At 41.1% G+C, this 26,922-nt stretch overlaps 1 protein-coding gene across 7 annotated transcripts in view; it reads right to left on the minus strand.

The window, feature by feature from the left end:
* dennd2b (DENN domain containing 2B) overlaps nucleotides 1-26,922 on the minus strand; it is a 527,103-nt gene that overhangs the window by 191,780 nt on the left and 308,401 nt on the right. For all 7 annotated transcript variants that reach the window (XM_072272571.1, XM_072272574.1, XM_072272573.1 and 4 more), the window contains one exon: nucleotides 18,683-19,921. In XM_072272571.1, coding sequence (XP_072128672.1) covers nucleotides 18,683-19,921 — 1,239 coding nt within the window. The remainder of the gene's footprint in view (nucleotides 1-18,682; nucleotides 19,922-26,922) is intronic.

Here is a 26,922-nt window from a genome sequence, read left to right on the forward strand (position 1 = left end):
CAGTGTCGCATTGGACGGAGGAAACGGATGAGGTCCTCCATGACTGCTTTGAATTGGTGAACTGGTTAGTATTCAAGGACTCGGCAACTAACCTCAATGAGTATGCCTCAGCTGTCACAGACTTTATTTGGAAATGCACGGAGGACTGTGTGTCTCGCAAGACGATCCGGGTATACCCTAACCGGAAACCTCAGATGAATTATGAGGTCAAGTCTCCTTTGAAGGCTAGAGCAGCGGCTTTTAGGTCCAGGGATACCAGTCGCTACACAGAATCCAGGCGTGAACTCCGGAAAGCCCTTAAGGGCACCAAGAGGCAATATCGAGCCAAGTTGGAAGCCCAGGCTAACCAAGGGGATGCCAGTAGACTATGGCAGGGTCTAAATGAGATTACTGGGCACAAAGAAAAGGCTGGGAATATCAATAACTGTAGCGCTTCTCTTCCTGACAAACTTAACATATTCTACGCAAGATTTGAACAGGAGCGTCCCGCTCCCTCCGGATGAACCGGACCTGGTGGCATCGATATTCATCATCACCAAGGAAGATGTTAGAAGGACCTTCCTGAAGATAAATCCAAGGTAGGCGACGGGCCCAGATGGCGTCCTGGAATGGGTTCTCCGGGCTTGTGCAAGCGAGCCAGCTGGAGTGCTTGCTGACATCTTCAACTGCTCCTCGCTTCAGTCTAAGATCCCCTTGTGTTTTAAGAAGGCAACGATAATCCCAGTGCCGAAGAAGATCAAGGTGGCATGCCTGAATGACTATCGACCTGTGGCTCTGACATCAATTGCCATGAAGTGCTTCGAGCGATTGTTTATGGCACACATCAACCACAGCCTACCGGTCAACCTCGACACTTTGCAATTTGCCTACTGGAGCAACGGGTCAACAGCAGATGCCATCTCTCTGGCCCTACATTCCTCCTTAGAACACCTGGAGAATAAAGACGCATACGTAAGGCTCCTTTTCATTGACTACAGCTCTGCCTTTAATACCATCATTCAAAATAAATTGATTCCTAAGCTCCGGAACCTGGGCCTTAGCACTCAGATCTGCAGTTGGATCTTCAACTTCCTCATAGACAGGAGCCAGGCTGTAAAAATAGGGGACAAGCTCTCCTCTACAATCACCTGAGCACCGCTGTGTACTCAGCCCCCTGTTGTACTCACTGTACACCCATGATTGTGTAGCCAAGTTTCCATCAAACTCAATATATAAGTTTGCTGATGACACAACAATTGTAGGCCGTATCTCGGGTAATGATGAGTTTGAGTACAGAGAGGAAATTAAGAACCTGGTGGCATGGTGCAAAGACAATAACCTATCCCTCAATGTCAGCAAGACGAAGGAATTGGTTGTTGACTTCAGAAGGAGTAGCGGACCGCACGACCCCATTTACATCAGTGGTGCGCAAGTGGAACAGGTCAAAAGCTTTAAGTTCCTCGGGGTCAATATCACAAATGACCTGACTTGGTCCAACCAAGCAGAGTCCACTGCCAAGAAGGCCCACCAGCGCCTTTACTTCCTGAGAAAACTGAAGAAATTTGGCCTGTCCCCTAAAACCCTCACTAATTTCTATAGATGCACCATAGAAAGCATTCTTCTAGGGTGCATCTCAACCTGGTATGGAAGTTGTCCTGTCCAAGACTGGAAGAAGCTGCAGAAGATCATGAACGTGGCACAGCACATCACACAAACCAATCTTCCGTCCTTGGACTCATTTTACATCGCACGCGGTCGGAGCAGTGTTGCCAGGATAATCAAGGACATGACCCACCCAGCCAACATACCTTTCGTCCCTCTTCCCTCTGGGAGAAGGCTCAGGAGCTTGAAGACTCGTACGGCCAGATTTGGGAACAGCTTCTTTCCAACTGCGATAAGAATGCTGAACGGATCCTGACCCGGATCTGGGCCGTACCCTCCAAATATCCGGACCTGCATCTTGGTTTTTTTGCACTACCTTACTTTCCATTTTTCTATTTTCCTATTTATGATTTATAATTTAAATTTTTAATATTTACTATCGATTCGTAATCCAAGGAGCAGGAAGCGCAGAATCAAATATCGCTATGATGATTGTACGTTCTAGCATCAATTGTTTGGCAACAATAAAGTATAAAGTATTGATCAATATTATTAATGAAGCAATTATATCACCGTGAACAAGACCAATTTGGTTTGATTGTTCCTCTTGGGAGGTTTGAAAAGCAATTGAGGGAAAAATAATACATCTAGATTCCAACCCCTCAGAACTTGAGTGTCGACTGCTGCCTGTGCTCACCCGTACATTCATTCCAGCTGAAGATGTGGAGATGAGTACAACTGGCAGGTAGACACTATTATCTATTTTATATTCTGTGCAGGTGATCAAAATGTATCACCCCAAGTTCTCTAATCAGAACTAGGTAAGCTGAAAACTCTGTACCTATAAACATGTCTAAAACAACAGATTTAAATGGAATTCATCTTTTAATATAGTAGGACACTGCAGGTGTCCCCCGTTTTACGAACATTCGCTTTACGCCACTTCACTTTTACGAAAGACCTACATTAGTACCTGTTTTCGCTAACCGAAAGAGGATTTTCACTTTTACGAAAAAAGACGCCCGTTTTAAATTTGTGTTTACCCCAAGAAAGACTACCATGACCATGAAAACCTTGTGCGGGCAGATGTGTGTGCACGCGGGTACGTGCCGATTTTTTTCTACAAATCGGTTTTGGCTAAATCTTCCCGTTTCTGTTAAGTGAAACTACACTGTACATACATTATTTCTACTTTATATAGGCTGTGTATTTACCTTATCATTTCTGCTTTCACTATATGTTAGTGTTATTTTAGGTTTTATGTGCTATTTGGTATGATTGGTAGGTTATTTTTTGGGTCCGGGAATGCTCAAAAAATTTTCCCATATAAATTAATGGTACTTGCTTCTTCGCTTTACGCCATTTCGGCTTACAAATGGTTTCATAAGAATGCTCTACCTTCGGATAGTGGGTGAAACCTGTATTTACTGATAAATTGAATTGTCTGACCCTCCATCTTGGACTTTAGTCTCAGTCATTACTAACACTGTAGCCATTGTGTTAAATAACATCTAGATGTAGATTTTGAGAGTGACAAATCTATTTCAACTTCTATGTATAGGGATGATTCTAAACCTTACACAAAAATTCTTCACCTTTATATCAAGACTATTGAAATATTCCTTCTAAACTAAAAGATTAGAAAGACTGACATAATGGGCATAATTCATTCCCAAATTTCCATTCATCAAGCTTGATCTAATGAACATGTTGCTGGAAGTAGTCACTGTGAGTCAGTAACTAGCAATGTGCAATTGGAAAGCTGGAGATCAGGGGCTGAAATCAGCCTGATATCAGTTACTGAAAGATTGCTGGAATCTATTTTCAAGAAAGTGATAACAGAACATTTGGTAAATCAGAATTTAATTAGTCAAGGTTAATGTGATTTTATGAAAGGAAATCATGCCTAAGTAAATCAAAAGACAAAAAATGAGAAAAGCATAATTAGGATTTTCAAAAGATGTTCTAGAACATTTAGAAGTTTCTTTTAGAAAATTTAGGCTTATGGAACGGGGGTGGTACATTTTAATGCACAGAGAATTGGTTAAAGAAAATAAGGCACCGATCAGGAATGAGTGAGTAGTTTTCAGTTTACAAATAATCTATGTTAGATTCTCAGTTATTTATAATCCATACAGGGGTGTCAGGGAGGGGTAGCACCTCTGGTGGGGTAACACGTCACGTCCTTTTCAAGGCGGTTAGTCCACCTTTGGTCCCCACCTGGCACTCAGCTCTCACCTGTGGCTCCCCGTAGCTGTTTGCATGCGACAGCGGCCACACCCCGGGCAACGGCTTCGACAAGCCGGCTAAACCAGGTGAGGGTAGCCGACGGGTCTCAAACCCTCGGTAAGATAGGGAGTTGTCTATCCCAGCAAGTGAAGACAGACTCCGGCGGATTGAGCTGACGAGACCAGTGGAAGGTCCAACGGTCAAGAAGGCGGTTTCTGCAAGCGTTGTGGAACGTGTAGAGCAGGACGAGACACAGAAGACGTCCTGGTCATCCACTGCGCCTAGTCCCATCTCCAGCCGTCTCGACTCTGTCTTGCCACTGGATCCAGATGGGAATTGGGAAGAGAGAGTGAGGCTGACGCTGCACAACTCTCCCTCACTTAAATCCAAGTCATGCGCTAGTCTCGACACCATCAATAATGGTGTCAAGGTCTTCATCGACGTTGACGATGGACGAACACACAAAATAATCCATACTAAACCCTCAGTGACTACTTCATTAGGTATACCTGAACACCTGCTCATTAATGCAAATATCTAATTAGCCAATCACATGGCAGTAACTCAATGCATTCTGCTCCCATGTCCTACAGCCTTATAGGTTACGGGGAGAAGGCACAGGAATGGGGTTGAGAGACACAATAAGTCAGCCATGATCGAATGGTGGAGCAGATTTGATGGGCTGAGTGGGCTAATTCTGCTCATTATGTCTTATTGTTTTATGTCTAACACAAACATGCAAACATGGTCAAGAGGTTCAGATGTTGTTCAGACCAAACATCAGAACGGGGAAGAAATGTGATCTAAGTGACTTTGACTGTAGAATGATTGTTGGTGCCAGATGGGATGGTTTGAGTATCTTAGCAACTGCTGATCTTCTTTCACACACAACAGTCTCTAGTGCAGGGGATCCCAACTTGGCGTCCATGGTCCCCTCAACTAATGGTAGGGGTCCATGGCATAAATAAAGCTGGAAACCCCTGCTCTAGAGTTTACAGAGAATGGTGTGAAAACAAAGATAAATCCAATGAGCAGTAGATCAAGCTGACAGGAATGTGACAGTAATTAGAGTAAACAGCTCTGAATGCACAACATTTTGAAGCTTGAAGTGGATGGGTTCTCACAACAGACCACATGGAGTTCCAAGGTGTACCTAAAAAAGGCGGCCACTAAGTGTAAATAAAAGAACCAAGTACAAACGTATATTGTGTCCAAGTTTGCTGATGATACCGGATCAGTTGGGAAAGAAAACTATCAGGAAGGTGCAGAGTTTGCAAAGAATGTAGACATGCATCATTTGTGGGCAGGAGTATAAGGGCTGCAGTTGAAGAATAATATGGGAAAGTTTGCTGAATAAATACTGGTGCTCAAATGGATCATAGTGTCCTACAGGAAAATGCAGTTAAATTAAAATACAACTACAATAAATATCTGAGAAGGCAATTACTATGTTAATCTTTATTGCTAGATGGTTAAGAGTGCAGGAGCCTTGCTGTGTTATTTGTTGAAATCACAGCTGGAGTTCTCTGTGCACTTTTGGTATCTAAACCTAGGGATATACATATCCACAACGGCAGTCTAAAGCAGACTTGCTAGGTTAAGGGCAGTGACCTAGAAAAACAGGTTCTTCTGTGAACACAGTCCCTGCTCTTCACCCAGACATCTAAACGTCTGGATGACTACATCAATGGCCATGGGTAACAAACAGCACAGTCGGGGTGAAAATAACAATTTTCTTCCTCATACAATTGAATCAGTAACACCACCAGTTTAAGCTATTTACAAAGATTGTGTCAGCCACATACTTGCCAGTCTGCCATATTGGCTTAGTTTCAGCCCTGAGGGAGACAGCTGGGGGATCTGCAATCAACTTTACAATCAATGTGAAATGTGTTTTCATGAGAAATAACTAAAATTATATGCTAACTTTGTTTCTCTTTCTATAGTTGCTGTCTGGTCTTCTCAGTTGTACTTGCTACTTCAGATTTCTAACTTCTGCATGCCTTTACTTTTATATAATAGTTGAAATAATTAAAATATTAGATAACTGCAGGCTGTCCCACAATTACAAATGCATGACTTGTGGACAGCCCTTCATACAAAAAAATGCATCCATACATTTGCTTCGACAAGAGGCAGAACACGTTTCCTCTCTTGCCACTTTCTGTTCTATGTGTGCTTTTGTGATGCCATTCATTCCAATACTATGGAGGCATGGTTATCATACCAAGTGAGTTTTACAGACAAAATCAAATTATAGATATCTCTAAAAATGATCTGTTTGTTACCCAGGCACAGCCTGCAGTCAGGAGCAACAGGGTATGCAGAATAGATTTAAGCTTCAAGACTGCAATGCAGTTAATTAGATTGTTGCTTTTTTTTTGTATTCTTTCCTAATGACAGCTTGGGAAAAAATTTTTAAATGACATCCAATTAAAATGTTAAAGTAAACTTTGCCGAATTGGAACAAAGCCCTTCCTCTCTAAGCAATTGTGATTCAGATGACTGGCAAAATGGACTATTGTTTGCTTTCCCATCAAGATATCAGAAAAGTATGTCAGGGGACAGCAAAGTTAAATAGTGTTTCTGTCCTTTCTGCAAAAAAAAAGTTTAATTCAAAAATATACAGTAGATTTGCATATCTCCAAGTATCTCCTCCTGACAGTTTAATAACTTCCAGGACATGATGATAATCTTTGGTCATAGTTACTTTTCCAGTGTAACAAATGTATTGTATTGCTGTAATGCTATGCAATATTCTCCACTTTCAAAATGTTCAAAACAACATTCATGAGGCCTCACACGGTCTAGAAAAGTACAGCCAACTGTAAGATTCCAAAACCTTGTAAAATCTTGACACCTTAAATACAGGCAGCTAAAATGGAACACCAGAAAAATAAAGTGAAACTTCATTTAAAGTACTAACATAGACCGCCTGCCCATAAGATTGAAACAGCTAATCAAAGCAAGCTATTGGAAGAAAGTAAAGACAAGCTTCCTTGGAATTTTCAACTGTTTTAATGTCATTAAAACATTCCTGGTTATCTTAAATTTATTCATGAAAATGAGAATGAGAAAATAAAAATGAAAAGGGAAGAACTACAAAGCTTAATTGATATAGTTGTTGAAGAAAGTGCAAAAATGGGTCTATCGATTGCAAAAAGACAGAATGTATGGTGATATCCAAAAAGAAGGAGAATCCTATCTGCAGGCTGAGAATAAACAGGGAAGACATAAAACAAGTACAGAACTTTTGCTACTTAGGAAGCTGGGTGACATCAGATGGCAGGTGCAGCTTGGACATCAAAAGAAGAATAGGGATGGCAAAAGACACCTTTATGAGAATGAAGAGTATACTAACCAATACTAAACTAGGCATGACAACTGCCTCAGAGTACCGAAATGTTATGTTTATCCAGTTATGTTATATGGCTCAGAATGTTGGACAATATCTAGTAACATGAGGAAACGAATTGTAGCAGCAAAGATGCGGTTTTTGAGGAGGAGGCAAAGAATATCATGGACGAAGTGAATATCCAATGAGGATGTCATGAACAGAGCAAACACAAAAAGAGAAATAATGTATGAGATCATGAAAAGGCAACTTAACTTCATTGGGCGTGTGATTAGGAAAGAGGAGTTAGAATGCACAGTAATTATGGGAAAGATTGAAGGGAAGAAAGCAAGAGGAAGACAAAGACAAATGATGATGGAGACAGCAGCCAGAGAACTAGAAATGAATACCAATGAATTGATTCACTTGACCTGAAACAGGAGTGTGTGGGCCATGGCAGTCAAAGCTCAAACTGGGCATGGCACCTGATGATGATGATGATGATGATGATGATTCATGAAAGTCCACAAAGATAGGGATCTTCAACTGCAAGGTTCACAGAAAAATATCTTAAGGTTTCCTTGTGCAACCTGTCAATTTTAACACTGTTTTACAAAGTTCACGAAATTGCAGGCATTTAATCTCAAAACTGCAAACTCTGTTTCCCGGTCTTTAAAATACACGCTATTATATACAAGCAAGACTCTTCCAGTACTGTCTGTTAATCAGTGGATCTAAAATGTTTGGGGAGAGTGCCTCAGGCTGGTCAGGAGAACCTGGAAAAGACAGCCACATGCAGTTCTTGAAGAAGGCAGGTTTTTAGTGCAAAAAGACCACTTATTCTGTAAATGTTACAAATTTCCTTAGTTTTCAAATATCCTTGGAAAATATTTCTTCAAGTGACTTATTTAAACATATATATGAGAAGACTATATGAAATGCATCATGGATAGTTTGGTACAGGGTAATTCTGTGGCCAGAGATTGCTGTACATTTGTCATTGCAAAAAATAGCTTTGTAAATCAAAAGTCATATAACCCAGTGAAAATGCATGAAGCAAACATTAGTAAATTAAGGAGTAAATGCCTGCATCTGGGGAAGCCCACGGCTGCAGCTTGTGATTGAAGGAAGTGTAGACATTATCTGTGTATTTGAGGTCTGGACGACATTTCCATTGAGTGATCAGCGCACTCTGATCGGTGTTAGACATCAGCAGCGGCAGCCTGGAATGGTGCTGAGGTTAAAAAGCATAAAGAGAAACCATGGCCTTGGCTTACAATAGGGCAAGCTAGTCCACGAGGATGTGTGAAAGATTTCAGTAGAACCCAGCTCTTGATGAGGCCAGAGAATATAATTTGACTGGTGACCTTTGAACTTGCATTGCTTCAGAAGAAACAGGGTTAGTGAATCCTGATTGTTCTGTGAGTAAATTAGTGTTTCTATTTTCCATCCTGCAGCCAATGTTTAAGCATTGCACTTTGACTAACATCAGTTTTATGCTAGAAAAGTCAAAAACCCCATTGGGAAGTTAGCAGCCACATTTCTCAATGGTTGCTGTACCCTGGAAATGGATGTAAGTTGCTCTGCTCCTAATTAAGCACCATCCTTTTCATTATTGCAAAGCAGCTTCTAGGTCATAAATTTGATGCACAGGTAAGTATAAAATTGTTGAGAACCTGGTAAGCATTAACCTAATGCCTCTGAGGGGAAAAACTTGTTTTCACTTATTACTACTTCAGGTTGACATTTTAATATAAATATATTATAGAAAATTGCTTCTTTGAGAGAATAAAAAGCAAGCTATTACTTTCAGGAAGATGATCTAGTTGGAGTCCAACCAGAATATCTTTGATAGCACAATTCTGATAAACATGCTGACATACATTTTTTTTGCTGGAATAGACTATATCCTTTACTTTCTTTAATGTTAACAACTATTGCTTTAATGCTGTTGTTTCTTTTGTCTGTATAAGGAAAACTAACTGTTCTTAAATGCTTTTGACTTCTCTAGATGTACAAATCTTCTACATGATTCACCGACATTCCATTCACCACCTTAACCATTTATTCCTTCCTACACTAAAGCACCGTGGCTGCTGTGTATTGCATCTACAAGATACACTGCTGAAGCTTTATCAAGGCTATTTCATCAATCATTGCCATTTAGCTAGCATACGTTAACTGGAAAGACAGTGGCAACAAGTGCACTGAAAACCAAGACACCCTTATTTCATTCTACTGCATACATCATACAAATTTGGAAACACGTTACTCTCCCCGCAATCCTGATCCTGTTGTTTAAGAAAATCACCAAAGTCCTTTTTCAATGAGATTCTGGAAGCTTCAAGATCACATAAGTGGCAGGGTTTCAAGAATGTGCTTATCACCATTTTCTCTAGGGCAATTGGGGAAAAAGCACCCAATGTTTGCAATATCCATAACTCAATAATGAATAGTTCAAAGGAAACGCAGAAAATGCTGGACAGTTCTAGTGGGCAGCCATTGACAAATTTCTTGAATGTGCTTTTTGTACATGTTTAGAATTTCTGTTAACAACAGAAATTCAGCTGGCTATTTGGTAATGATTGACAAAATAGTCTTGGTAGAGAGGTCTTATTACAGAAGGAAGTAACAAATTCAGTCAAAATCCAACGAAGATTTTTTTGTTACTGAAGTGATAAACAAGTATAGGATGATGTATCAGCCCTGAGTTCCTGATTAGGCTGAAGGGCAGATCTTCCATACAATCCTAAAAGACCAGCAATGGCTACTGGGCAAGGCAGTGGGAAGGGATGCAGAGGCTGCAGAAATACTGACTCCAAACCCAGACAGCATCCAGAATGATGTAAGTAGACTTCGCTAAGGCACACTCATGTCTAAGAAGACAATTCTTCCTTCGTAAAACAAAATTCAGAATCAGCCATAGGGAAATTCCACTGGGCTCACTGAGAAAACAACAATGAGCCTGAACACCCCAAAAGAGGCAGACAGACATCAACAACACTCTCAGGAATTCAGTGAAACAACACAAACAACATCAGTACTGAAGACATTCAATCAGGGTCATCCTATCTTAGCTGCTACAGTGACAGAGCTCGCCAGCCTTTGAATCCCTGGTACTTCGATCATGGTGCTAGTCACAACGACAGTTTCCAACAAATCTTAATAAAGAATCAACATGCTGAGAACATTTGGGTCAGCACTTGCCATCAGCCATAGCGACTAATACAAGCAGGAAACGTGGGCATAACTTTCTTTTCCTTTAGTGCCAACTTGTTGCTCAAAGCCACCTCAATCTAATCAAAGCCTATGCGATGATTGAACTTGTCAAGTTGTCAAGTCAGTGGATCAAATCAAGCCCCACCCAGGAAACACGTTTTAACAAGAGACGAGGTAAACTCCCATAACAGTTAAGCTTACCAAGGATTAAATGATTCTGAAAATCCCTTACTATCATAAACATTTGAAACTATTAAAACTTAACAAATAAATTTAAAAATCTTAAAAATTCCTCATATTTTCCCCCAAATGTTGGGAGTGCAGGTTGTAGTAGGTCATAAAAAGAACTCCAAAGAATTAACAGTGCTTCAAAACATATATAAATAATCTTATATGATATCTAGGACTGCAATAATGTTTTCAATGAGAATTCTGTTGCATACTTAGTCTAGAAAGAAAAGTAATAACATACATTTATATAAACTTTTAATACTGTATAACAAATACATTTATATAAACTTTTAACATAGCCAGTCATGATCAGTTAGAACAGACACCAAGCCAAAGAGGAGAATAGATGGGTAAACAAAACATTGTAAGTGAATGTGCTTTTCAAAGTGGTAGTTTAGCCACAGTCTATAATGCTAAATAAATTACCACAGAAATGAATAAACTCTTCCCGGGCTTCCGACATCAATTAAAATCAATACCTATACATCACTTCGAAGCCTGAGAATGGTTTGGTTATCATATATGGGGAAGCACGAGATCCTTTTTTTAACTAAAGAATTGCTTGCACATGCTGCTCTGCTTCCAAAATTTGCTTCCATTGACTTCTTGTGGAAATTCCAGAAGAAAATAAAGGCGGAAAGTCATAGCCCACTAAATCCATGACAAGCATCAATCAACTATTTTAATGTTATGGACCAATACCATTAAGCAAAGGTGCTGTGGAGCCCAGGTTGGAAACTGATTTACACTAATACTACATTAATCCAATTCTCTGCACCCTTTCATCAACTATCACAGATTCTACCATTCACCAACACACTAGGGGCAATTGATGATGGCTAATTGACCTACTATGGCATGTGGGAGTAAATCAGAGCACCTGGAGGGAACCCATGCAGACATTCCACACAGTACAGTCGCTGACTTGATAGTACCCCATCTATTGGCATTCACTCACTCCTCCACTCCTGCACAGCAGCAGCAGCCTGACCATCAACTGGATGCACTACAGCAACTCAGCAAGACCTTCTAGGCAGCACCTTCCAGACCCATGATCTTGAAGGCCAAGACCAGCTGAAGTATGAGAATACCACCACAGGGAAGTTGTCCTCAAAGCTACACACCGTCCTTGCTTGGAATTAACATTGCTGTTCCTTCACTGTAGCTGGTTCAAAATCCTTCAACATTGTGGGTGCATCCACACATGCTGCAGCTGATTAAGGCAACCTGCTAAAGGTCAATTAAGGGTTGGCAATTAAATGATGGCTCAGGCATACGTCCACGTCCATTGAATGAATTTTTGAAAATGATAGCACCAAAGTCAGGATTGAACCCAGGACTCTGGTACTGTGGGGCAGCAGCTCCAGTAATTGTGTCACTGTGCTATGCCAAGTTACATTAAGTGAAAAACACGGAAAGGAACATGGAATTATGTAAAATCTAACCACAATATTTGACTGATTTTGCTATGGGTATAGTCTTGGTGCTAGATGTACTACTGGCAATTTAATGAAAAATCACCAGCTGTTTGGCTATTATTTCCAGGTATTCAAGACTGGAGACTGACAGTTCCTGCTGGAAATGCAAACTCAAGCTTTCAATGGTTTTTAAAAGTGACATGATCAATGTTACATGTTACATGGAATGACTTGTCCAGGAACTGATTGCACATAGAATGGTTTTTATAATTGCTGAACAACTTAGCAGAGAAAGAGAACTATTCTGCTTAGGGGATTTGACAATAATAAGATAGAGATTTTAACAAACGTGCAACATTCAGCTACACTTATTTTCATCTAAACAAACTCCAGGTGATTTAATTGTGCAAGTAACAATTCTAGATGTACATATATGAGAAGCTGAAAATAAGGGGGGGGGGAGCACTGTTACAAGTCTAAATTGAATTGTGAATGACAAACTAGGGCTAGCAATTCTTATGAACCTAGATGGTTATAAATAATTTTTTTTCCCTTGAGACATCGTAAGTGTTGTTTATTCGATGTACTCGTGTTATTTTTGAATAATAAAAAGATTTGAAAAGAAAGTAAAATATTCCATTTCAAAGCTTCACTACAAACACTAAAACAATGCCATTACAATGAAATAAGCCACACCTACTGTTTCATGTCACAGCAGGAAGAAAGCAAATTTATGCTAATGGAAAAGTAACTAAAAATAACCCAAAGCTCAGATTCAATGTTTTTGTATATTTCAACGGTGCTTGAGTTATTTTGAGAAGGTTGAGTGAATGAATGAAATAACAGTTTCATTATTTGGGGTTGAAATAGTCCAAAAGGGCATTAAGAGTGTCATTATCATCATCCCCACATTGGAGGAAGTATCAGAACTAAAAAAATACTCAATACTTTCCTTAATTGCTGCAAGTGCTAATTTAAGAACTTGCATATTTGCAACTGAACGGATTTTTGAAATTGTTATATACTTCTATCATTAATTAATGGTGTCAATATCAAGTCTAGCATTTATTGCCCATCCATAAATGCCCTTGGGAAGAAGGTAGGCTACTGCCTGCTTGAACTGTTGAAGTCTCATTGGTGAAGAAATCACACAGAGCTACTGGCCAAGGTGCCAGAATTTAGATCTAGCAACAAAATAGGATGGTATAGACTCAAGCTAGTCTGGTATGTAACTTGGAGGGAATTTGCGGAGGGTATGTAAAGTGTGGTTAAATTCCCCCGCAACTTGGATTCACCTCCAGTGCCCTAATGTCGATTTGCCTTTGGAACTTAGCTTTTTGTCCACATTTCAACAAGGCCACAATTAATTTGTAGCTTAAGTGTCCTGGCACATCCTGACTTAAGCATGGGTAAGCAGCTTCACAGTGAATAAGTACTGGCAATGACAATACACAAAAAATTTTGGATAGATCACTGTGCCAAATGGAACATATCCAGACTGTTAAAGAAAAACAAGCAAGGAAGTTGCAGAGGGCTTGATGCAGTATTTGAAGCCTCTCTGACTACAGGATTGTTGACAAAGGTTGGAGGATGACCAATATTTAAAAATGGAGGGATGTTAAAATCAGTAACAGAAAATTAATTTAAGAGATGTTTTTAATTTTTATTGATAAAGACAGATTAATCAGGGTTAGTTAAGGAAGGGCATTTTTGACTAACAATGAATGCTGTACAAAGATAGATAACGAGGGAGGTGGGGTGAGGTGGGGACTGCTCAATCAGTGAGCCCACTCCATTTGATACAGCCTACATGAACTTTACCAAGGCTTTTAACAAGGTACTTCATGACAGACTGATCTAAAAAAGTAAAAGGTCCACGATTCAACAGAGACTGTTAAATTGGAAACCAAAACGGGTTCAGAAGCACAAAGTAATGGTCATGTAGATGGAAAAAAAGTACTGTGGGCGTTTTGGACCAAAAACGTCAACTGTGCTTTTTTCCATAGATGCTGCCGGCCCCGTTGAGTTCCTCTAGCACTTTGTGTGCGTTGCTTGGATTTCCAGCATCTGCAGATTTTCTCTTGGTCATGTCTGATGGGTATTTTTGTGACCAGTGGACAGTTATCAGTGCAGTTCCCCAGAGCTCAGTCCTCAGACCTCAGACCCTTGTTTAATGTCAATGTTAGATGACTAAGTTTTAAGTGATTAAGTAGTTCACAGCTCATGTGTGCACTGACAGAAGCAAAGCTTTAAAATGCAGAGTGATACTAATTGGTTGGCTCGTTAAGTAGGGAAAGTGACAAATGGAATTATGTGTTTGGGAAGGTGTAACGAGGCAATAAATGGGAGGACATTGAAGAGTGCAGAAGAACAGAGGGATCCATGGAAATGCGGCTGCAGGCAGTCAAAAACCCATGCAGTATGCTTTCCTTTATTACCCTTGGTATTGAATATAAAATCAGGGGCAGCATGCTAGAACTATATATAAGACTAATTAGACCACAAGACAGGGCTGCATACCATTCTAGTCATCAGTTTACAAGAACGATGTGATTTGACTGGAGATTTACAAAGATTTTGGCAGAAGAGTAAGTTCTTATAATGAGGAAAGAGTGGATAAACTAGAGTGCTTTACAGAGAGCAGAAGATGGGAGGGGACAGTCAAGGTGCATAAAATTATGACATCCATAGGCAGTGTAAACACAAAGGATTTGTTTCATCCAGCAGAGGGATAAAAATGAGGAAAGTTTTTTAAGGAATTGGTAGAAGAATAAGAGGGGACTTTCACTCAGTTGCACAAAGCTAGACTAATCGTATTATTTCAAGAGGTACAGGCATGAATGGCAAATGGCCTCTTTCAATACTGTAAATTTTCTATGATCTTGTGGTGTTGCAGCTGTGCTGGAAAAGCTTACGGAGAGATGCAATAAGTTCTGCAGTGCAGATGTACAGCTGGGGTATTGTCTAGTCCCAAAGCCTTTGCTCTCAGCACTTTCTTGATATTAAGCAGAACAAGTCCATTTGGCTGAAGACAGACTTCTTTAATAGCAGGGACAGCTAAAGGAGGCCAAGATAGATAATCTATTCACATTTCTAGCTGAAAATGATTGCAAATATTACATTATTAAGCTAGGCTTTGAGATGATTGAGGAGGGGAATGTTTGTAGAGCAACCTCCTCCCGTTAGCTGTGTGATTTTGCAGAGTGTGTTAGGCAGGCTTGATGCAGGAAGGATGTTTTTCCTGGCTGGGAAAAATCATCATCATCGTCGAAGTGAGTCTAGATCAAAGAGTCAGAGTAAGGCATTTACAAATAGCACAAGCAGAAGCTTCTTCACTCAGAGGATGGAATAATCTAGCAAGAAAGTCAGCACAGGCCAAATTGCAAAATACATTTAAGAAGGAGGCAGACAGATTTCAGACTGTTTAGAAGAATCAGCCATGGTCATACATAATAGCAGAGCAGATTTGATGGGCCAAATGGCCTGCTTTTGCTCCTATTTTTTATGCTTTGCCATTCACAGCAGGATGTGGCATAAGTGCAGAGCTTTGATCTAATCCACTGGCTGTCAAGAGTAATTTGTTTTATATACTGCAGAATGTGTTTGCTGTGTAATATGTATATAGCCCTTTGCTGGCAGCTTTATCCCTTGTCTTGGCTCTCTCATCACATGCTGTGGACTTAGTTTGCCAGCTTTGTCATTCAAGTACTTCCCCAGCTCTGCCAGTCATCTTTGGTGCAACTGTCCCATTTGTCAACTGTTTCTGCCCCCAACTGGTAACTAAGAACTTGTAAAATGTGACTTTGAAAACAAATTTGGAATCATACTAGAAAACTGTGGTGTAAAATATAATTAAAGCACATCACTTCAACCAGTTCATGAACTGGAATAACTTCTTCTGTTTATGAACAGTATTTTTTTTCTTCTATATTATGTATTGCATTGAACTGCTGCTGCTAAGTTAACAAATTTCACGTCACATTTTTAAATTATTCATGGGAAATTATTTTCCTTTTTAATTTTGAATGGTCCAATGGAAGATGTTTTGCCTTAATAATATAATCTGAATCTAGTTAACTTCCTCAGTGGGTGTGTCATTTTTCTGTAACCAATTCCATTCAAATAATTCTAAAATTCATGTACACCTCCCAATGTATCCCCTTACACACACCCAATTTCTTGGAAAAACAATGAGTCGGACGGAAGAAAAGGAAAAGGGGGAAAGGGAGAGTGAGAGACGAGTAAGAGAGAAGGGGTTAAAGGGAGCAGATAGAGAAGCAGGAAAATGAGGGGGAAGAGAAAGAAGGAGGAGATGAAAGTAAGAGAACTGAAAGAAACTGAATGAAAGAAAAGAGTTAAGAGAGGTGGAGGGAAGGCAGACTTGGTGGAGATGGAAGAAGAAGCAAAGAGAAATGTAAGTAAAGGGAAGGGAGTGAATCCTGCATCTTCATTGTTGCTGGGTGGACAACCTGTACCTGTCGCATTCCCAATTTACTTAAACACAGCGGTTTGATAGAGTGCAATATCCTGCTTGGACATTTCACGGAGAAGTCAAATCAGAATCAGAATCAGGTTTATTATCACCGGCATGTGACGTGAAATCTGTTAATTTAGCAGCAGCAGTTCAATGCAATACATAATAGAGAAGAAAACAAATAAACAAATAAGTGAATCAATTACAGTACCTGTATATTGAACAGATTAAAATTGTACAAAGACAAATAATATATATTTAAAAAGTGGGAGTGTTCACGAGTTCAATGTCCATTTAGGAATTGGATGGCAGAGGGGAAGAAGCTGTTCCTGAATCACTGTGTGTGTGCCTTCAGGCTTCTGTATCTCCTATCTGATGGTAACAGTGAGAAAAGGGCATGCCCTGGGTGCAGGGGGTCCTTAATAATGGACGCTGCCTTTCTGAGACACTGCTCCTTGAAGATGTCCTGGGTACTTTGTAGGCTTGTGCCCAAGATGGAGCTGACTAAATTTACGACCCTCTGCAGATTCTTTCGGTCCTGCGCAGTAGCCTCCCCCCCCCCCGATACCAGACAGTGATGCAGCCTATCAGAATGCTCACCACTATAGGGGTTTTTTGAGTATAGAAGTGTCAACCTCATTTGTATGGACTGGAGCCTAAGCAGTTCAGACCAAGCAGGAAATTTGATTTTATTGTTCAAGCACTGTATAGACCTATTTATTTTCCCTTTCTCCACAAAGAATACTTCTGATGCACTGAGACAACAATTCTTGCCAGCAAATTGAGATATTAAATAATACATTCATTCTTTAGCTCCTAATTTTTATAGATTTCATTTCCTCTTGGCATGCAGAAATTGGGAAATTTGAAGATAAAATTTGATCTCTACTTTTTCCTTGGATCTTTTTTTCTCTTCCTTGTTTTAGTTACCAAGCCCTGTTTGTCAGACCCACAATGTTATGCCCAAAGAATCATCAGAATGAAGAAAGCTGACTAATTCCTTCTGATCAAGATTAATTGCTGTGCCCCTGTCAAAGCATGATTCAGGCTGAAAATAGCTTACTTGGCCTCACTATTTCCATCATCTCAATCTCAAATAGGGCTACTTATGAGCAATTCCTTGAATCACTTTCACAAATATCTCCCTTCCCCAATTGAAATGGTTCCTCCTCATGGAAAAAGCCTTCTTCTAAATCACTTGGGTTAACACTTTCAAAATATCAGCATTTAGTCCACGACCTGCTTCAGCAATGATCAAGCATACCTTCACTTCTTATTTCCCACAGGCTGCTTCACCCTTTCTACCTTGGGCTATGTTAGTGGAACAGCCTTGCTTCAGTTCTAATGTTTCTGAAGGTCATAGTTCAGATTGATCTTGACATCCAATGTGACAAGCTGCTAAAGCTCTTGCTTGCCAACGTACCTCAGTTACTCTAGGGCTATCCTAGACTGCTACAGTATGGCTCAATCACCTCACCTTCTCCAAAACCTCCTCTGCTGCCCTTTAAAATATCACTTTATCCATGAAGCTCATCGTCTGCATCCCAGACTCTGCCGCCACCAAGCTACAGACCACAAAACCTCCCATTCTAGCCAGCATGATACCTGAAATTACTATCCTCAACTACCCAGCAAATGTGCTCTCTGCAGAACCTCCTCAAAAGCTGGCTGTTGCTCCTTCCTTGAAAATGATGTTCCTTTCTCCCCCTTCAAATTCACGTGTTGAAAGTTTCCAAATCTGTGCCCATCCATCTTTTCTGGAAAATCATGACTTAATTCCTGCAATCTGATATTTGACTTCGGAATAATACTGAGTCACTATCTATCAAAATCATTAATGACATACTTTGTAATTCTGGCAAAGATAATTAAACAAGCCTTCCTCTTCTGGCTTGATCTAACCCTGGGATTTGATATGGATACTGACGTATCTTCATTGCTGTCCAGATAGGTGGAGCTCAATCATCTGGATCCAATTTTATCCATCCCACCTTTAATAGCTTTTATTGCTGTGACTACATTAGTCAGTTTATGAAATACCTACTTCATTTTCATTCAATATTTTATTCTCCTAGATCACTTCTACCTTAAAGCCACATCATAATCCAAAGCTGCTGCCAACAACTCTACTTCCAACAGATCTTGCAGGTAATTAGTTTTAATCACTGTAAGCATTACAGTAACATCAGCGTTTACCTGTTATGGATCTTTCTGTGGAGGTTCGAATCTTTTTTCTGCCTCCGTGTGACAGGGGGAGCCGGGGATGATGGGAGCGGGGGTGGAGATGTGGGAGTAGATGATGGAGGTAGACTGTTGCTAGGAGGACTCCTATGGACTTTATCAGCTTCATACTCAAAGGTGCGTTTTGGTTTTGGCACAGGATTCACCATAATGGTGGGAGGACTCTCAGGCAGTGGTTCAGGCTTATAGTAAGAGCTGTCCGAATTTTGACTGAGTTGTTGCTGTAATGTAGCTTTCTCAATTCCAGGATCAGACTCTGGTTCTGTTATCACAGAACTAACACTCCCCCTCTTCATTGCTCTCCCAATCTCCCTCATATCCTCTGACACACTTGGTGTGAAGGACTTTTTTCTTAGTCTTTCCCTCCCATAGCAGCTGCTGGGCAGCTGGGGAAGATCCTTATTAGGGCTCTCCTTGAGAGCTTGTTCAATCTTCTGAATCCTGCTTAGTACTGCAGATCCCTGTTTCCTTACATGTTCTTTGCTGCAAATATTGGAGGGCTGGTTTTTACCAAACAACCTTTCATGCCTGGCAAACAATTCTCTATCTGATGCTTCATCTTCCGTCTCAGGGTATGAGCACTCTGAAAATGACCTACTCATTCTTTTGAATCCTGTCAGATCAAAGGTCTTTTCACTGCAGGGTGAAGGTAGCAGACTGGGGCATCCCTCACTGCTGGCCCTATCTCCACCTTTTCTCTTCTCCAGCATCAGAATCCGCCTGGGAGAGATTTCCTTTCTGCATTCCCATTCTGAAATCTTCTGCCGAATGTCAACAGTCTGAGAGCATATGCTGGCCCTGCTGAGGGAAAGTTTCCGGAAAATAGCAGCTGTTCCCAAAGACAGAGTACTCCGGTTAAGTTGCCGGTTGCCTATCCCACCACCTGGCTCCTCGTGGCGCTCTTCATGTGATGACTTCTGGTCTCTGACTCCTTCAACTGCAGTGACCGGTGGGTTCTTGTCTAAACATCCAATGCTCACGGCTTTCAGTAAAGGACTTTGTGAATCGATGCTACATGAATGCAGAAAACTGCTTCGTGGTGTTGCCTCACCAGAGCCACAATCTCTCAGACTCAGTCTTGGAGTTGAAAGCTGGCCATACCGATTCGATCTACAGGAGTCTTCAGCATCACTTAGAGGATACGTTGGACTTCTTACCGGCAATGAAAGAGCAGTTGGGGAAAGCGAATGGCACCTGTAAAGAAAGAAATATTCATTAGAAGTGTATCAGAAACAGACAGATTAAAACATGTTAGTGTTGGTAGTCTTCTTTCAGCTGATGCTTTATGTAAATAAACATTTGCCACTATACTGCATCCATGTGCAGGAAGTAGACCATGGGGGGGGGAACGTCGACTCAGACCATGAGAGGCCTGCGTCAGGCATTTTCATGCCTTACAAGGCGCAGATTGGAAGTCTATGTGGGGCGCCACTCCTCGCGCAGACTAGAGCAATGTGTGATTAAGTGCCTTGCTCAAGGACACAAACACACTGCCACAGCTGAGGCTTGAACTAGCGACCTTCAGATCACTAGACGAATGCCTTAACCACTTGGCCACGTGCCCAACGCGTGGCCAAGTAGACCATGAACAGTAATGATTCAAGAGATTTGATGGAAAGGTAGAGACAAGTGGTAGGAAGGGCATGGAGAAGATAGAATGTGGAAAGAAAAAGCCTGATACATGCAGTTTGCAGAGAAGTAACTACTGATGTTGTAGTGTAGTGAACATATTACAAGGCAACAGATCACGATTGCTATTTCTAATCTAATCCAAAAAGAAACCCAGACTCAAGAAAACAGCCAAATCTTGTTTAACCAGACTTTAAATATTCACTTCACAATTGTGAGAGTCCTGGACTGGGATAAGAATAGAGAAAGCCTTTGGAAGACTGCAGAGAAAATCATGTAAAAGGGCTATGCAAGAGATTATAATCAATAACCCAGCAACAACCATCACAAGAAGGGAGACCCTGAGTTCTGTACTTCCAGCTGTGAGTTGTGTGATGTAGTAGAAGAAATGAATTAGAACAGTAAATCAAATGTAAAGTTATGAAAGTCAGTAGTACAATGCGTTCTTAAGTAATTCAAGTGTTTAAAAAAATCACTTCTATAAAGCAACACACATAAAAGTTGCTGGTGAACGCAGCAGGCCGGGCTGAAATATCGACTGTACCTCTTCCTAGAGATGCTGCCTGGCCTGCTGCGTTCACCAGCAACTTTTATGTGTGTTGCTTGAAATTCCAGCAACTGCAGAATTCCTCATGGTCACTTGTATAAACCTTGGTTTGGAGCAGGGGCTCCCAACCGTTTTTATGCCAGGGACCAATACCATGAAGCTAGGGGTCTGTGGGGCCCAGGTTAGGAACTCCTGGTTTAGAGTTTCATTGTTCTATACGTAAGTTAATAACATGGCCCAACACTACGTTAAAATATTAAAACAAAGCACATCACAATAGTTAAGACTCCATACAATATGTCCAATGAATTATTGCTCCTTCTGAAAGATCAGCCTGCTGGAGGAACTCAGCAGGATCTCTTGAGTAAAAGATCAACCTGTTCTTTTTAATTGTTCTGAGCAAAATACGCAGAATTAGTCACCCAAGAGTGGAGTGAGATAAAATATTTCACAGCTGGTCCAAATGGAACTGAATTGAAGGCTCAACTTTATTTCCCCCCACCCACAAGTGTCTGGTCGGGATCCTGTCATGTGGAAATTATTTTACTGGTTTAAGAGTTGACAAAAATAGAAATATAATACCTTAGATTTTATGTTCAACATGCAACAGGTATTCATTTCTGCTGTCTCAAAGAAAATCTAAGCAGGCTCAAATCAGAGATATGAGATCAAACACCACCCATTTTCCGTGCTTTGTCCAAACTGCGTGTTGTACCTAGCTAAACTAGGTCAAAATTTCTTTCAAGACCTAATGATGTTGGTCACTTATAGATGCTTTTCTTTGATAGAAGTGCTTGTATATGATTATTGTCACAAGTGATTCAGGCATAGAATTTGCTTTCAAATAATATTCCACAAAAATTAAACATATATGAAACATTATCAGCCAGTTTACTGAGCAATCAAAATATTGCAAAAAATGGGAAAAATGGAAATACAAAACTCTGGAAATGCCCACAGATTATTGATCCAAAGCTTTCTGTTTAATTTCATATTTCTGCAACAATCTTTTTATTAAGTTATCACTGCACAATGCCGCCAAACTTCTCCAGTGTACAGAAAAAGCCAAATCAAGGTCATCAGACAATTAATTTTAATTATTATTTGCTTCTAATTCATTACCCAAGCATAAACAACTTAAGTTTACAATCAAGTGGAAATCTGCAGATGCTAGAAATCCAAGCAACGCACACAAAATGCTGGAGGAACTCAGCAGGCCAGGTAGCATCTGTGGAAAAGAGTAAACAGTCCACGTTTCAGGCCAAGTCCCTTCATCAGGACTGGAGAAAAAAAGATGAGAAGTCAGAGTAAGATTATGGGGGGGAGGAGAGGAAGAACTACAAGGCAGCAGGTGATAGGTGAAACCTATCAAGTGGAACAAGTACTACACCTCCTCCCTCACTACCATTCAGGGCCCCGAGACATCCTTCCGGTGAGGCGACACTTCACCTGTGAGTCTCTTGGATCTACTGTATCCGGTGCTCACAGTATATCTTGTTTATCGGTGAGACATGGCGTAGATTGGGAGACCACTTCACTGAGCCCCTGTGCTCCATCCGCCAGAAAAAGTGGGATCTCCCACTTCCCATTCCAATATGTCAGTTCATGGCCTCCTCTATTGTTGCCTTTAGGCCACACTCTGGTTGGAGGAGCAACACCTTATATTCCGTCTGGGTGGCCTCCAACCTGATGGCATGGACGTCGATCTCTCAAACTTCCACTAATGCCCCCCACTTTACCATTTCCCATTCCCTCTTCCCTCTCTCACCTTGTCTGCCCATCCCTCCAGTGCTCCACTCCTTCCCTATGGCCTTCTGTTCTCTCCTATCAGATTCCCCCTTCTCTAGCCCTGTATCTCTTTCACCAATCACTTCCCAGCTCTAAATGAACTAAATCAGTACTTTGCATCAGTCTTCACTGTGGAAGACACTAGCAGCGTGCCAGATGTTGAAGGGTGTGAGAGAATAGAAGTGAGCGCAGTTACTATTACAAGGGAGAAGGTGCTCAAAAAGCTGAAAGACCCAAGGTACATATGTCACACAGGCCCTAGCGTTCTGAAAGAAGTAACATTAGAGATTGTGGAAGCATTAGTAATGATCTTTGAAAAATCATTGCAAATGTCACTACACCCTTTAAGAAGGGGGGAAGGCAGCAGAAAGGAAACTATAGACCAGTTGGCCTGCCTTCAGTGGTTGGGAAGATGTTGGAGTCAATTGTTATGGATGAGGTTATGAAGTACTTGGTGACACAGGACAAGAGAGGACAAACTCAGCATGTTTTCCCTAAGGGAAAATCTTGCCTGACGACCCTGTTGGAATTCCTTGAGGAGATCACACGTAGGATGGATAAAGGGGATGCAGTGGATTTTGTATATTTGGACTTTCCAAAGGCCTTTGACAAGGTGCCACACATGCGGCTGCTTACCAAGTTAAGAGCCCATGGTATTACAGGATTAGAGCACTGGCTGATTAATAAGAGGCAGTGAGTATGAATATAAGGATCCTTTTCTAGTTGGATGCCAGCGACTCGCAGGGGTTAGTGTTAGAGTTCTTTTTATGCTGTATATCAATGATTTAGATGGCTTTGTTGCCAAGTTTGCAGATGATACAAAGATTGGTGGAGGCGCAGGAAATGTTGTGGAAACAGGTGGGCTGCAGAGGGACTTAAATAGATTAGGAGAATGGGCAAGAGAGGGGCAAATTAAATTCAATGTTGGAAACACCAAAAACTTGCAGAAACATAAACCATAGCAATTGAAGGATTCATAGAATTGAAGAGGCAGAGTGGAGTAATGATGGCACTAAATGGCAACTCCTTTGCTTCCATTTTCGGAAACAGCCCTATTTCCATCTTTAATATCTTTATTTTTTCTTGGTTCATTTCAAGACCCTGACCTGGAGTTACATGCTGACTTTGGTTCTTTGCAGGAATGGGACCTGCTCTCGGGGTTCCATAACCAACCATTGTTATTTAGCACGCCAAGGGCTCAGCCTAAGAGTCTGGCTTGGATTTGGAGGCCGAGGATCTTGAGGCTCTGGAGACAGGCGGATCGAGGCTTGGTGTCATGGCAGGAGACCCGTGTGTCGTTGGGGGAGTCGCGATATCTGTGGCTGTGTGCCTGGAGACCTGAGATCTTTGAGATCTTCTGGCACAGAGCTCGAGAAAAGTGATCCAACCGACTTTTAACATTGTAAACCAGCAAGTTGTTTGTTATGCCTTCCCGCTCACTGGGAAAACAGAGACACCTGCTCCTTCCTTATTAGGGAGAAAGAGAACCAGTGGTATGTTGTATACCGGGTGAAACGTGATGTCTTTGGGGTAACTGCAAGTCTGTGAGTTTGCTATTGCTTTGCTCACACTTGAGTGCTCAGTGGCGGGTGCTGATGCCATTTTTCGCCGGTGGGGGAAGGGGGGGATTGTTGCTTGCTGCCGCTTATGCGTGGGAGGGGGGAGCTGGGGGGGGCACTTTGGTGTTCTAACATTTAATTGTCATTCATTCTTTGGGGCACTCCTCTGTTTTCGTGGATGTTTGCAAAGAAAAAGCATTTCAGGATGTATATTGTATACATTTCTCTGACATTAAATTGGATATTTGAACCTTTGAATTATCAACAGAAATCTGCTAAAAACTATTCTTTAACCAGCTAATGGACCCTATAAACAGCACTGCTGCTTGTGGGGTTCCTCAACCTGGAGAGAGTATTTTAACAGTGGAATTGAAGAGGAGGATTCGCTGTAACCTCCGGTCAGATCAGTGCTACGCAAGCTTTCATCATGTTCTGTTCTGCATGCAGGCAGCGGGAATTCAGCTTAGTAATTCACACATGTACAGAATCAGAATCGGGTTTATTATCACCGGCATGTGACTTGAAATTTGTTAACTTAGCAGCAGCAGTTCAATGCAATACATAATCTAGCAGAGAGAGAGAAAAAATAATAATAAAACATGATAATAAATAAACAAATAAATCAATTACATATATTGAATAGATTTTTTTTAACGTGCAAAAACAGAAATACTGTATATCAAAAAAGTGAGGTAGTGTCCAAAGCTTCAATGTCCATTTAGGAATCGGATGGCAGAGGGGAAGAAGCTGTTCCTGAATCGCTGAGTGTGTGCCTTCAGGCTTCTGTATCTCCTACCTGATGGTAACAGTGAGAAAAGAGCATGCCCTGGGTGCTGTAGGTCCTTAATAATAGACGCTGCCTTTCTCAGACACCGCTCCCTAAAGGTGTCCTGGGTACTTTGTAGGCTAGTGCCCAAGATGGAGCTGACTAGATTTACAACCTTCAATGATCTCAATTTCCTGTCCTTCTTTTCCAAAAGCTCCCGGATTCTATTAACCTGCTGAAATCATTAAGAAAATCTTTCCTGGAAAGTTTGGTTGAAAAATTCAAAATGTTACGTGAGCATGACCAGTTGGGAAGGTGTAATGATCAGTGCACAGCTGCTCAGGTATGTACAGTTTCTTGTATGCAAGTATTTCTAGTTTTCAGAAGTACAGAAGTCCTAGCATGATAGATTGGAGCTTTATTTCAGTATGCGATAATCCTCATGACAGATGCAGACTTTGTTCTGTATTCAGGTATATTTTGAACCCTAAGTGATGCTGTCAAGCTTCTCTGTGTGTTATGTACTGAACGTAATCTGAAAGGGCATTCTGGGGAGACGATTTACAATGAACAGCTGCATGTTCATTCCTCACCTCTCCGTCTCTTGTATGTGCTATTCACGGCCACCCGGGTTCCCAGTACCATCAACATAACAACCGGCATTAAGGTGACAAGTCCTCACATGGTATGTATTGTTCTGTCCCTTTGTCCAGCTGCTACATTGTGTCATGTGGGTGAGCACACCACGAGAAAATGGACACAGGAAGCGTGGGGAGTGAAGAATCCAAGGGGAGAGAACGAGAACAGGATGGTTAAACAAAAAAAAAATAAGGGAGGGAGCGAGATGGGTAAGACTAGCTCACTTTTCTGGAACGTGATTGTATTTGAAAATGTGATAATGTTTGGAAGTGTGGGCCGGTGTGACGAAATGACAGATCAATGGGGTTCAGATACTGATAGATTTGGATATTTTGCACCGGCAAATTGAATTTCAGATGATATTCGTGTTCCAACTTTTGTGACTGTGATGGGTGCAAAAACTTTTAATTTACTACGCGTCTAGTACAACTTGCTAAGCCTGATGATAAGCCTTATGAGGACGGAGTTAAAATCTTAAAGGGCAACTATTCAACTAAAGCTTTGATTATTGCTGAGAGGCTTAAATTTCATAAAAGGAATCAAGAGGAAGATGAAGCAACGCACATCAAAGTTGCTGGTGAACGCAGCAGGCCAGGCAGCATCTCTAGGAAGAGGTACAGTCAACGTTTCAAGCCGAGACCCTTCGCCCGGAGGACAGACACTTAGCAAGATTCACCCATATCAAGCGTACTTACAGACGCATACGGAACTTGGGTCACCAGGAACTGTTCACCATAGTGGTTCACAAAGGGGTATTCATATACCAAAGGCTCCCATTTGGCATCACCTTGGCTCCCACACTTTGTCAGCGACCAATGCACAAGGTCCTGGGAGGGTTGACAGGGTGCAATGCCATTTGGATGTCTCATTCATTACTGGGGAAAACTGACTGTGAACACCTGCAAAATTTGGATGCTACACTACAAAGACCAAGGAATATGGGCTAAGGATCTGGAAAACAAGTGTCAGTACTTTAGACCTTCGATTGAATACCTGGGCCATGTGACCGACAATTCAGTGCTTCACAAGGCACCGTCAAAGGTGTGGGCAATTGTGGAGACTCCATCACCACACAATGAAGTCAATCAAGGCCTTACTTAAGACTAATAACATACTACACAAAGTTTATTCCTAACCAAGCTAGCATGCTGAAAACCACTTCACGAGCTTTTAAATAGATCAACACACTGGCAGTGGACAGATTGCAATGCATCATCGTATGTAGTGGGGGCAGTTATCTCACATATATTGCTATCAGATGAAAGGC

The sequence above is a fragment of the Mobula birostris genome, chromosome 11, assembly GCF_030028105.1.
Source record: "Mobula birostris isolate sMobBir1 chromosome 11, sMobBir1.hap1, whole genome shotgun sequence".
In the NCBI taxonomy this organism is placed as follows: Eukaryota; Metazoa; Chordata; class Chondrichthyes; order Myliobatiformes; family Myliobatidae; genus Mobula; species Mobula birostris.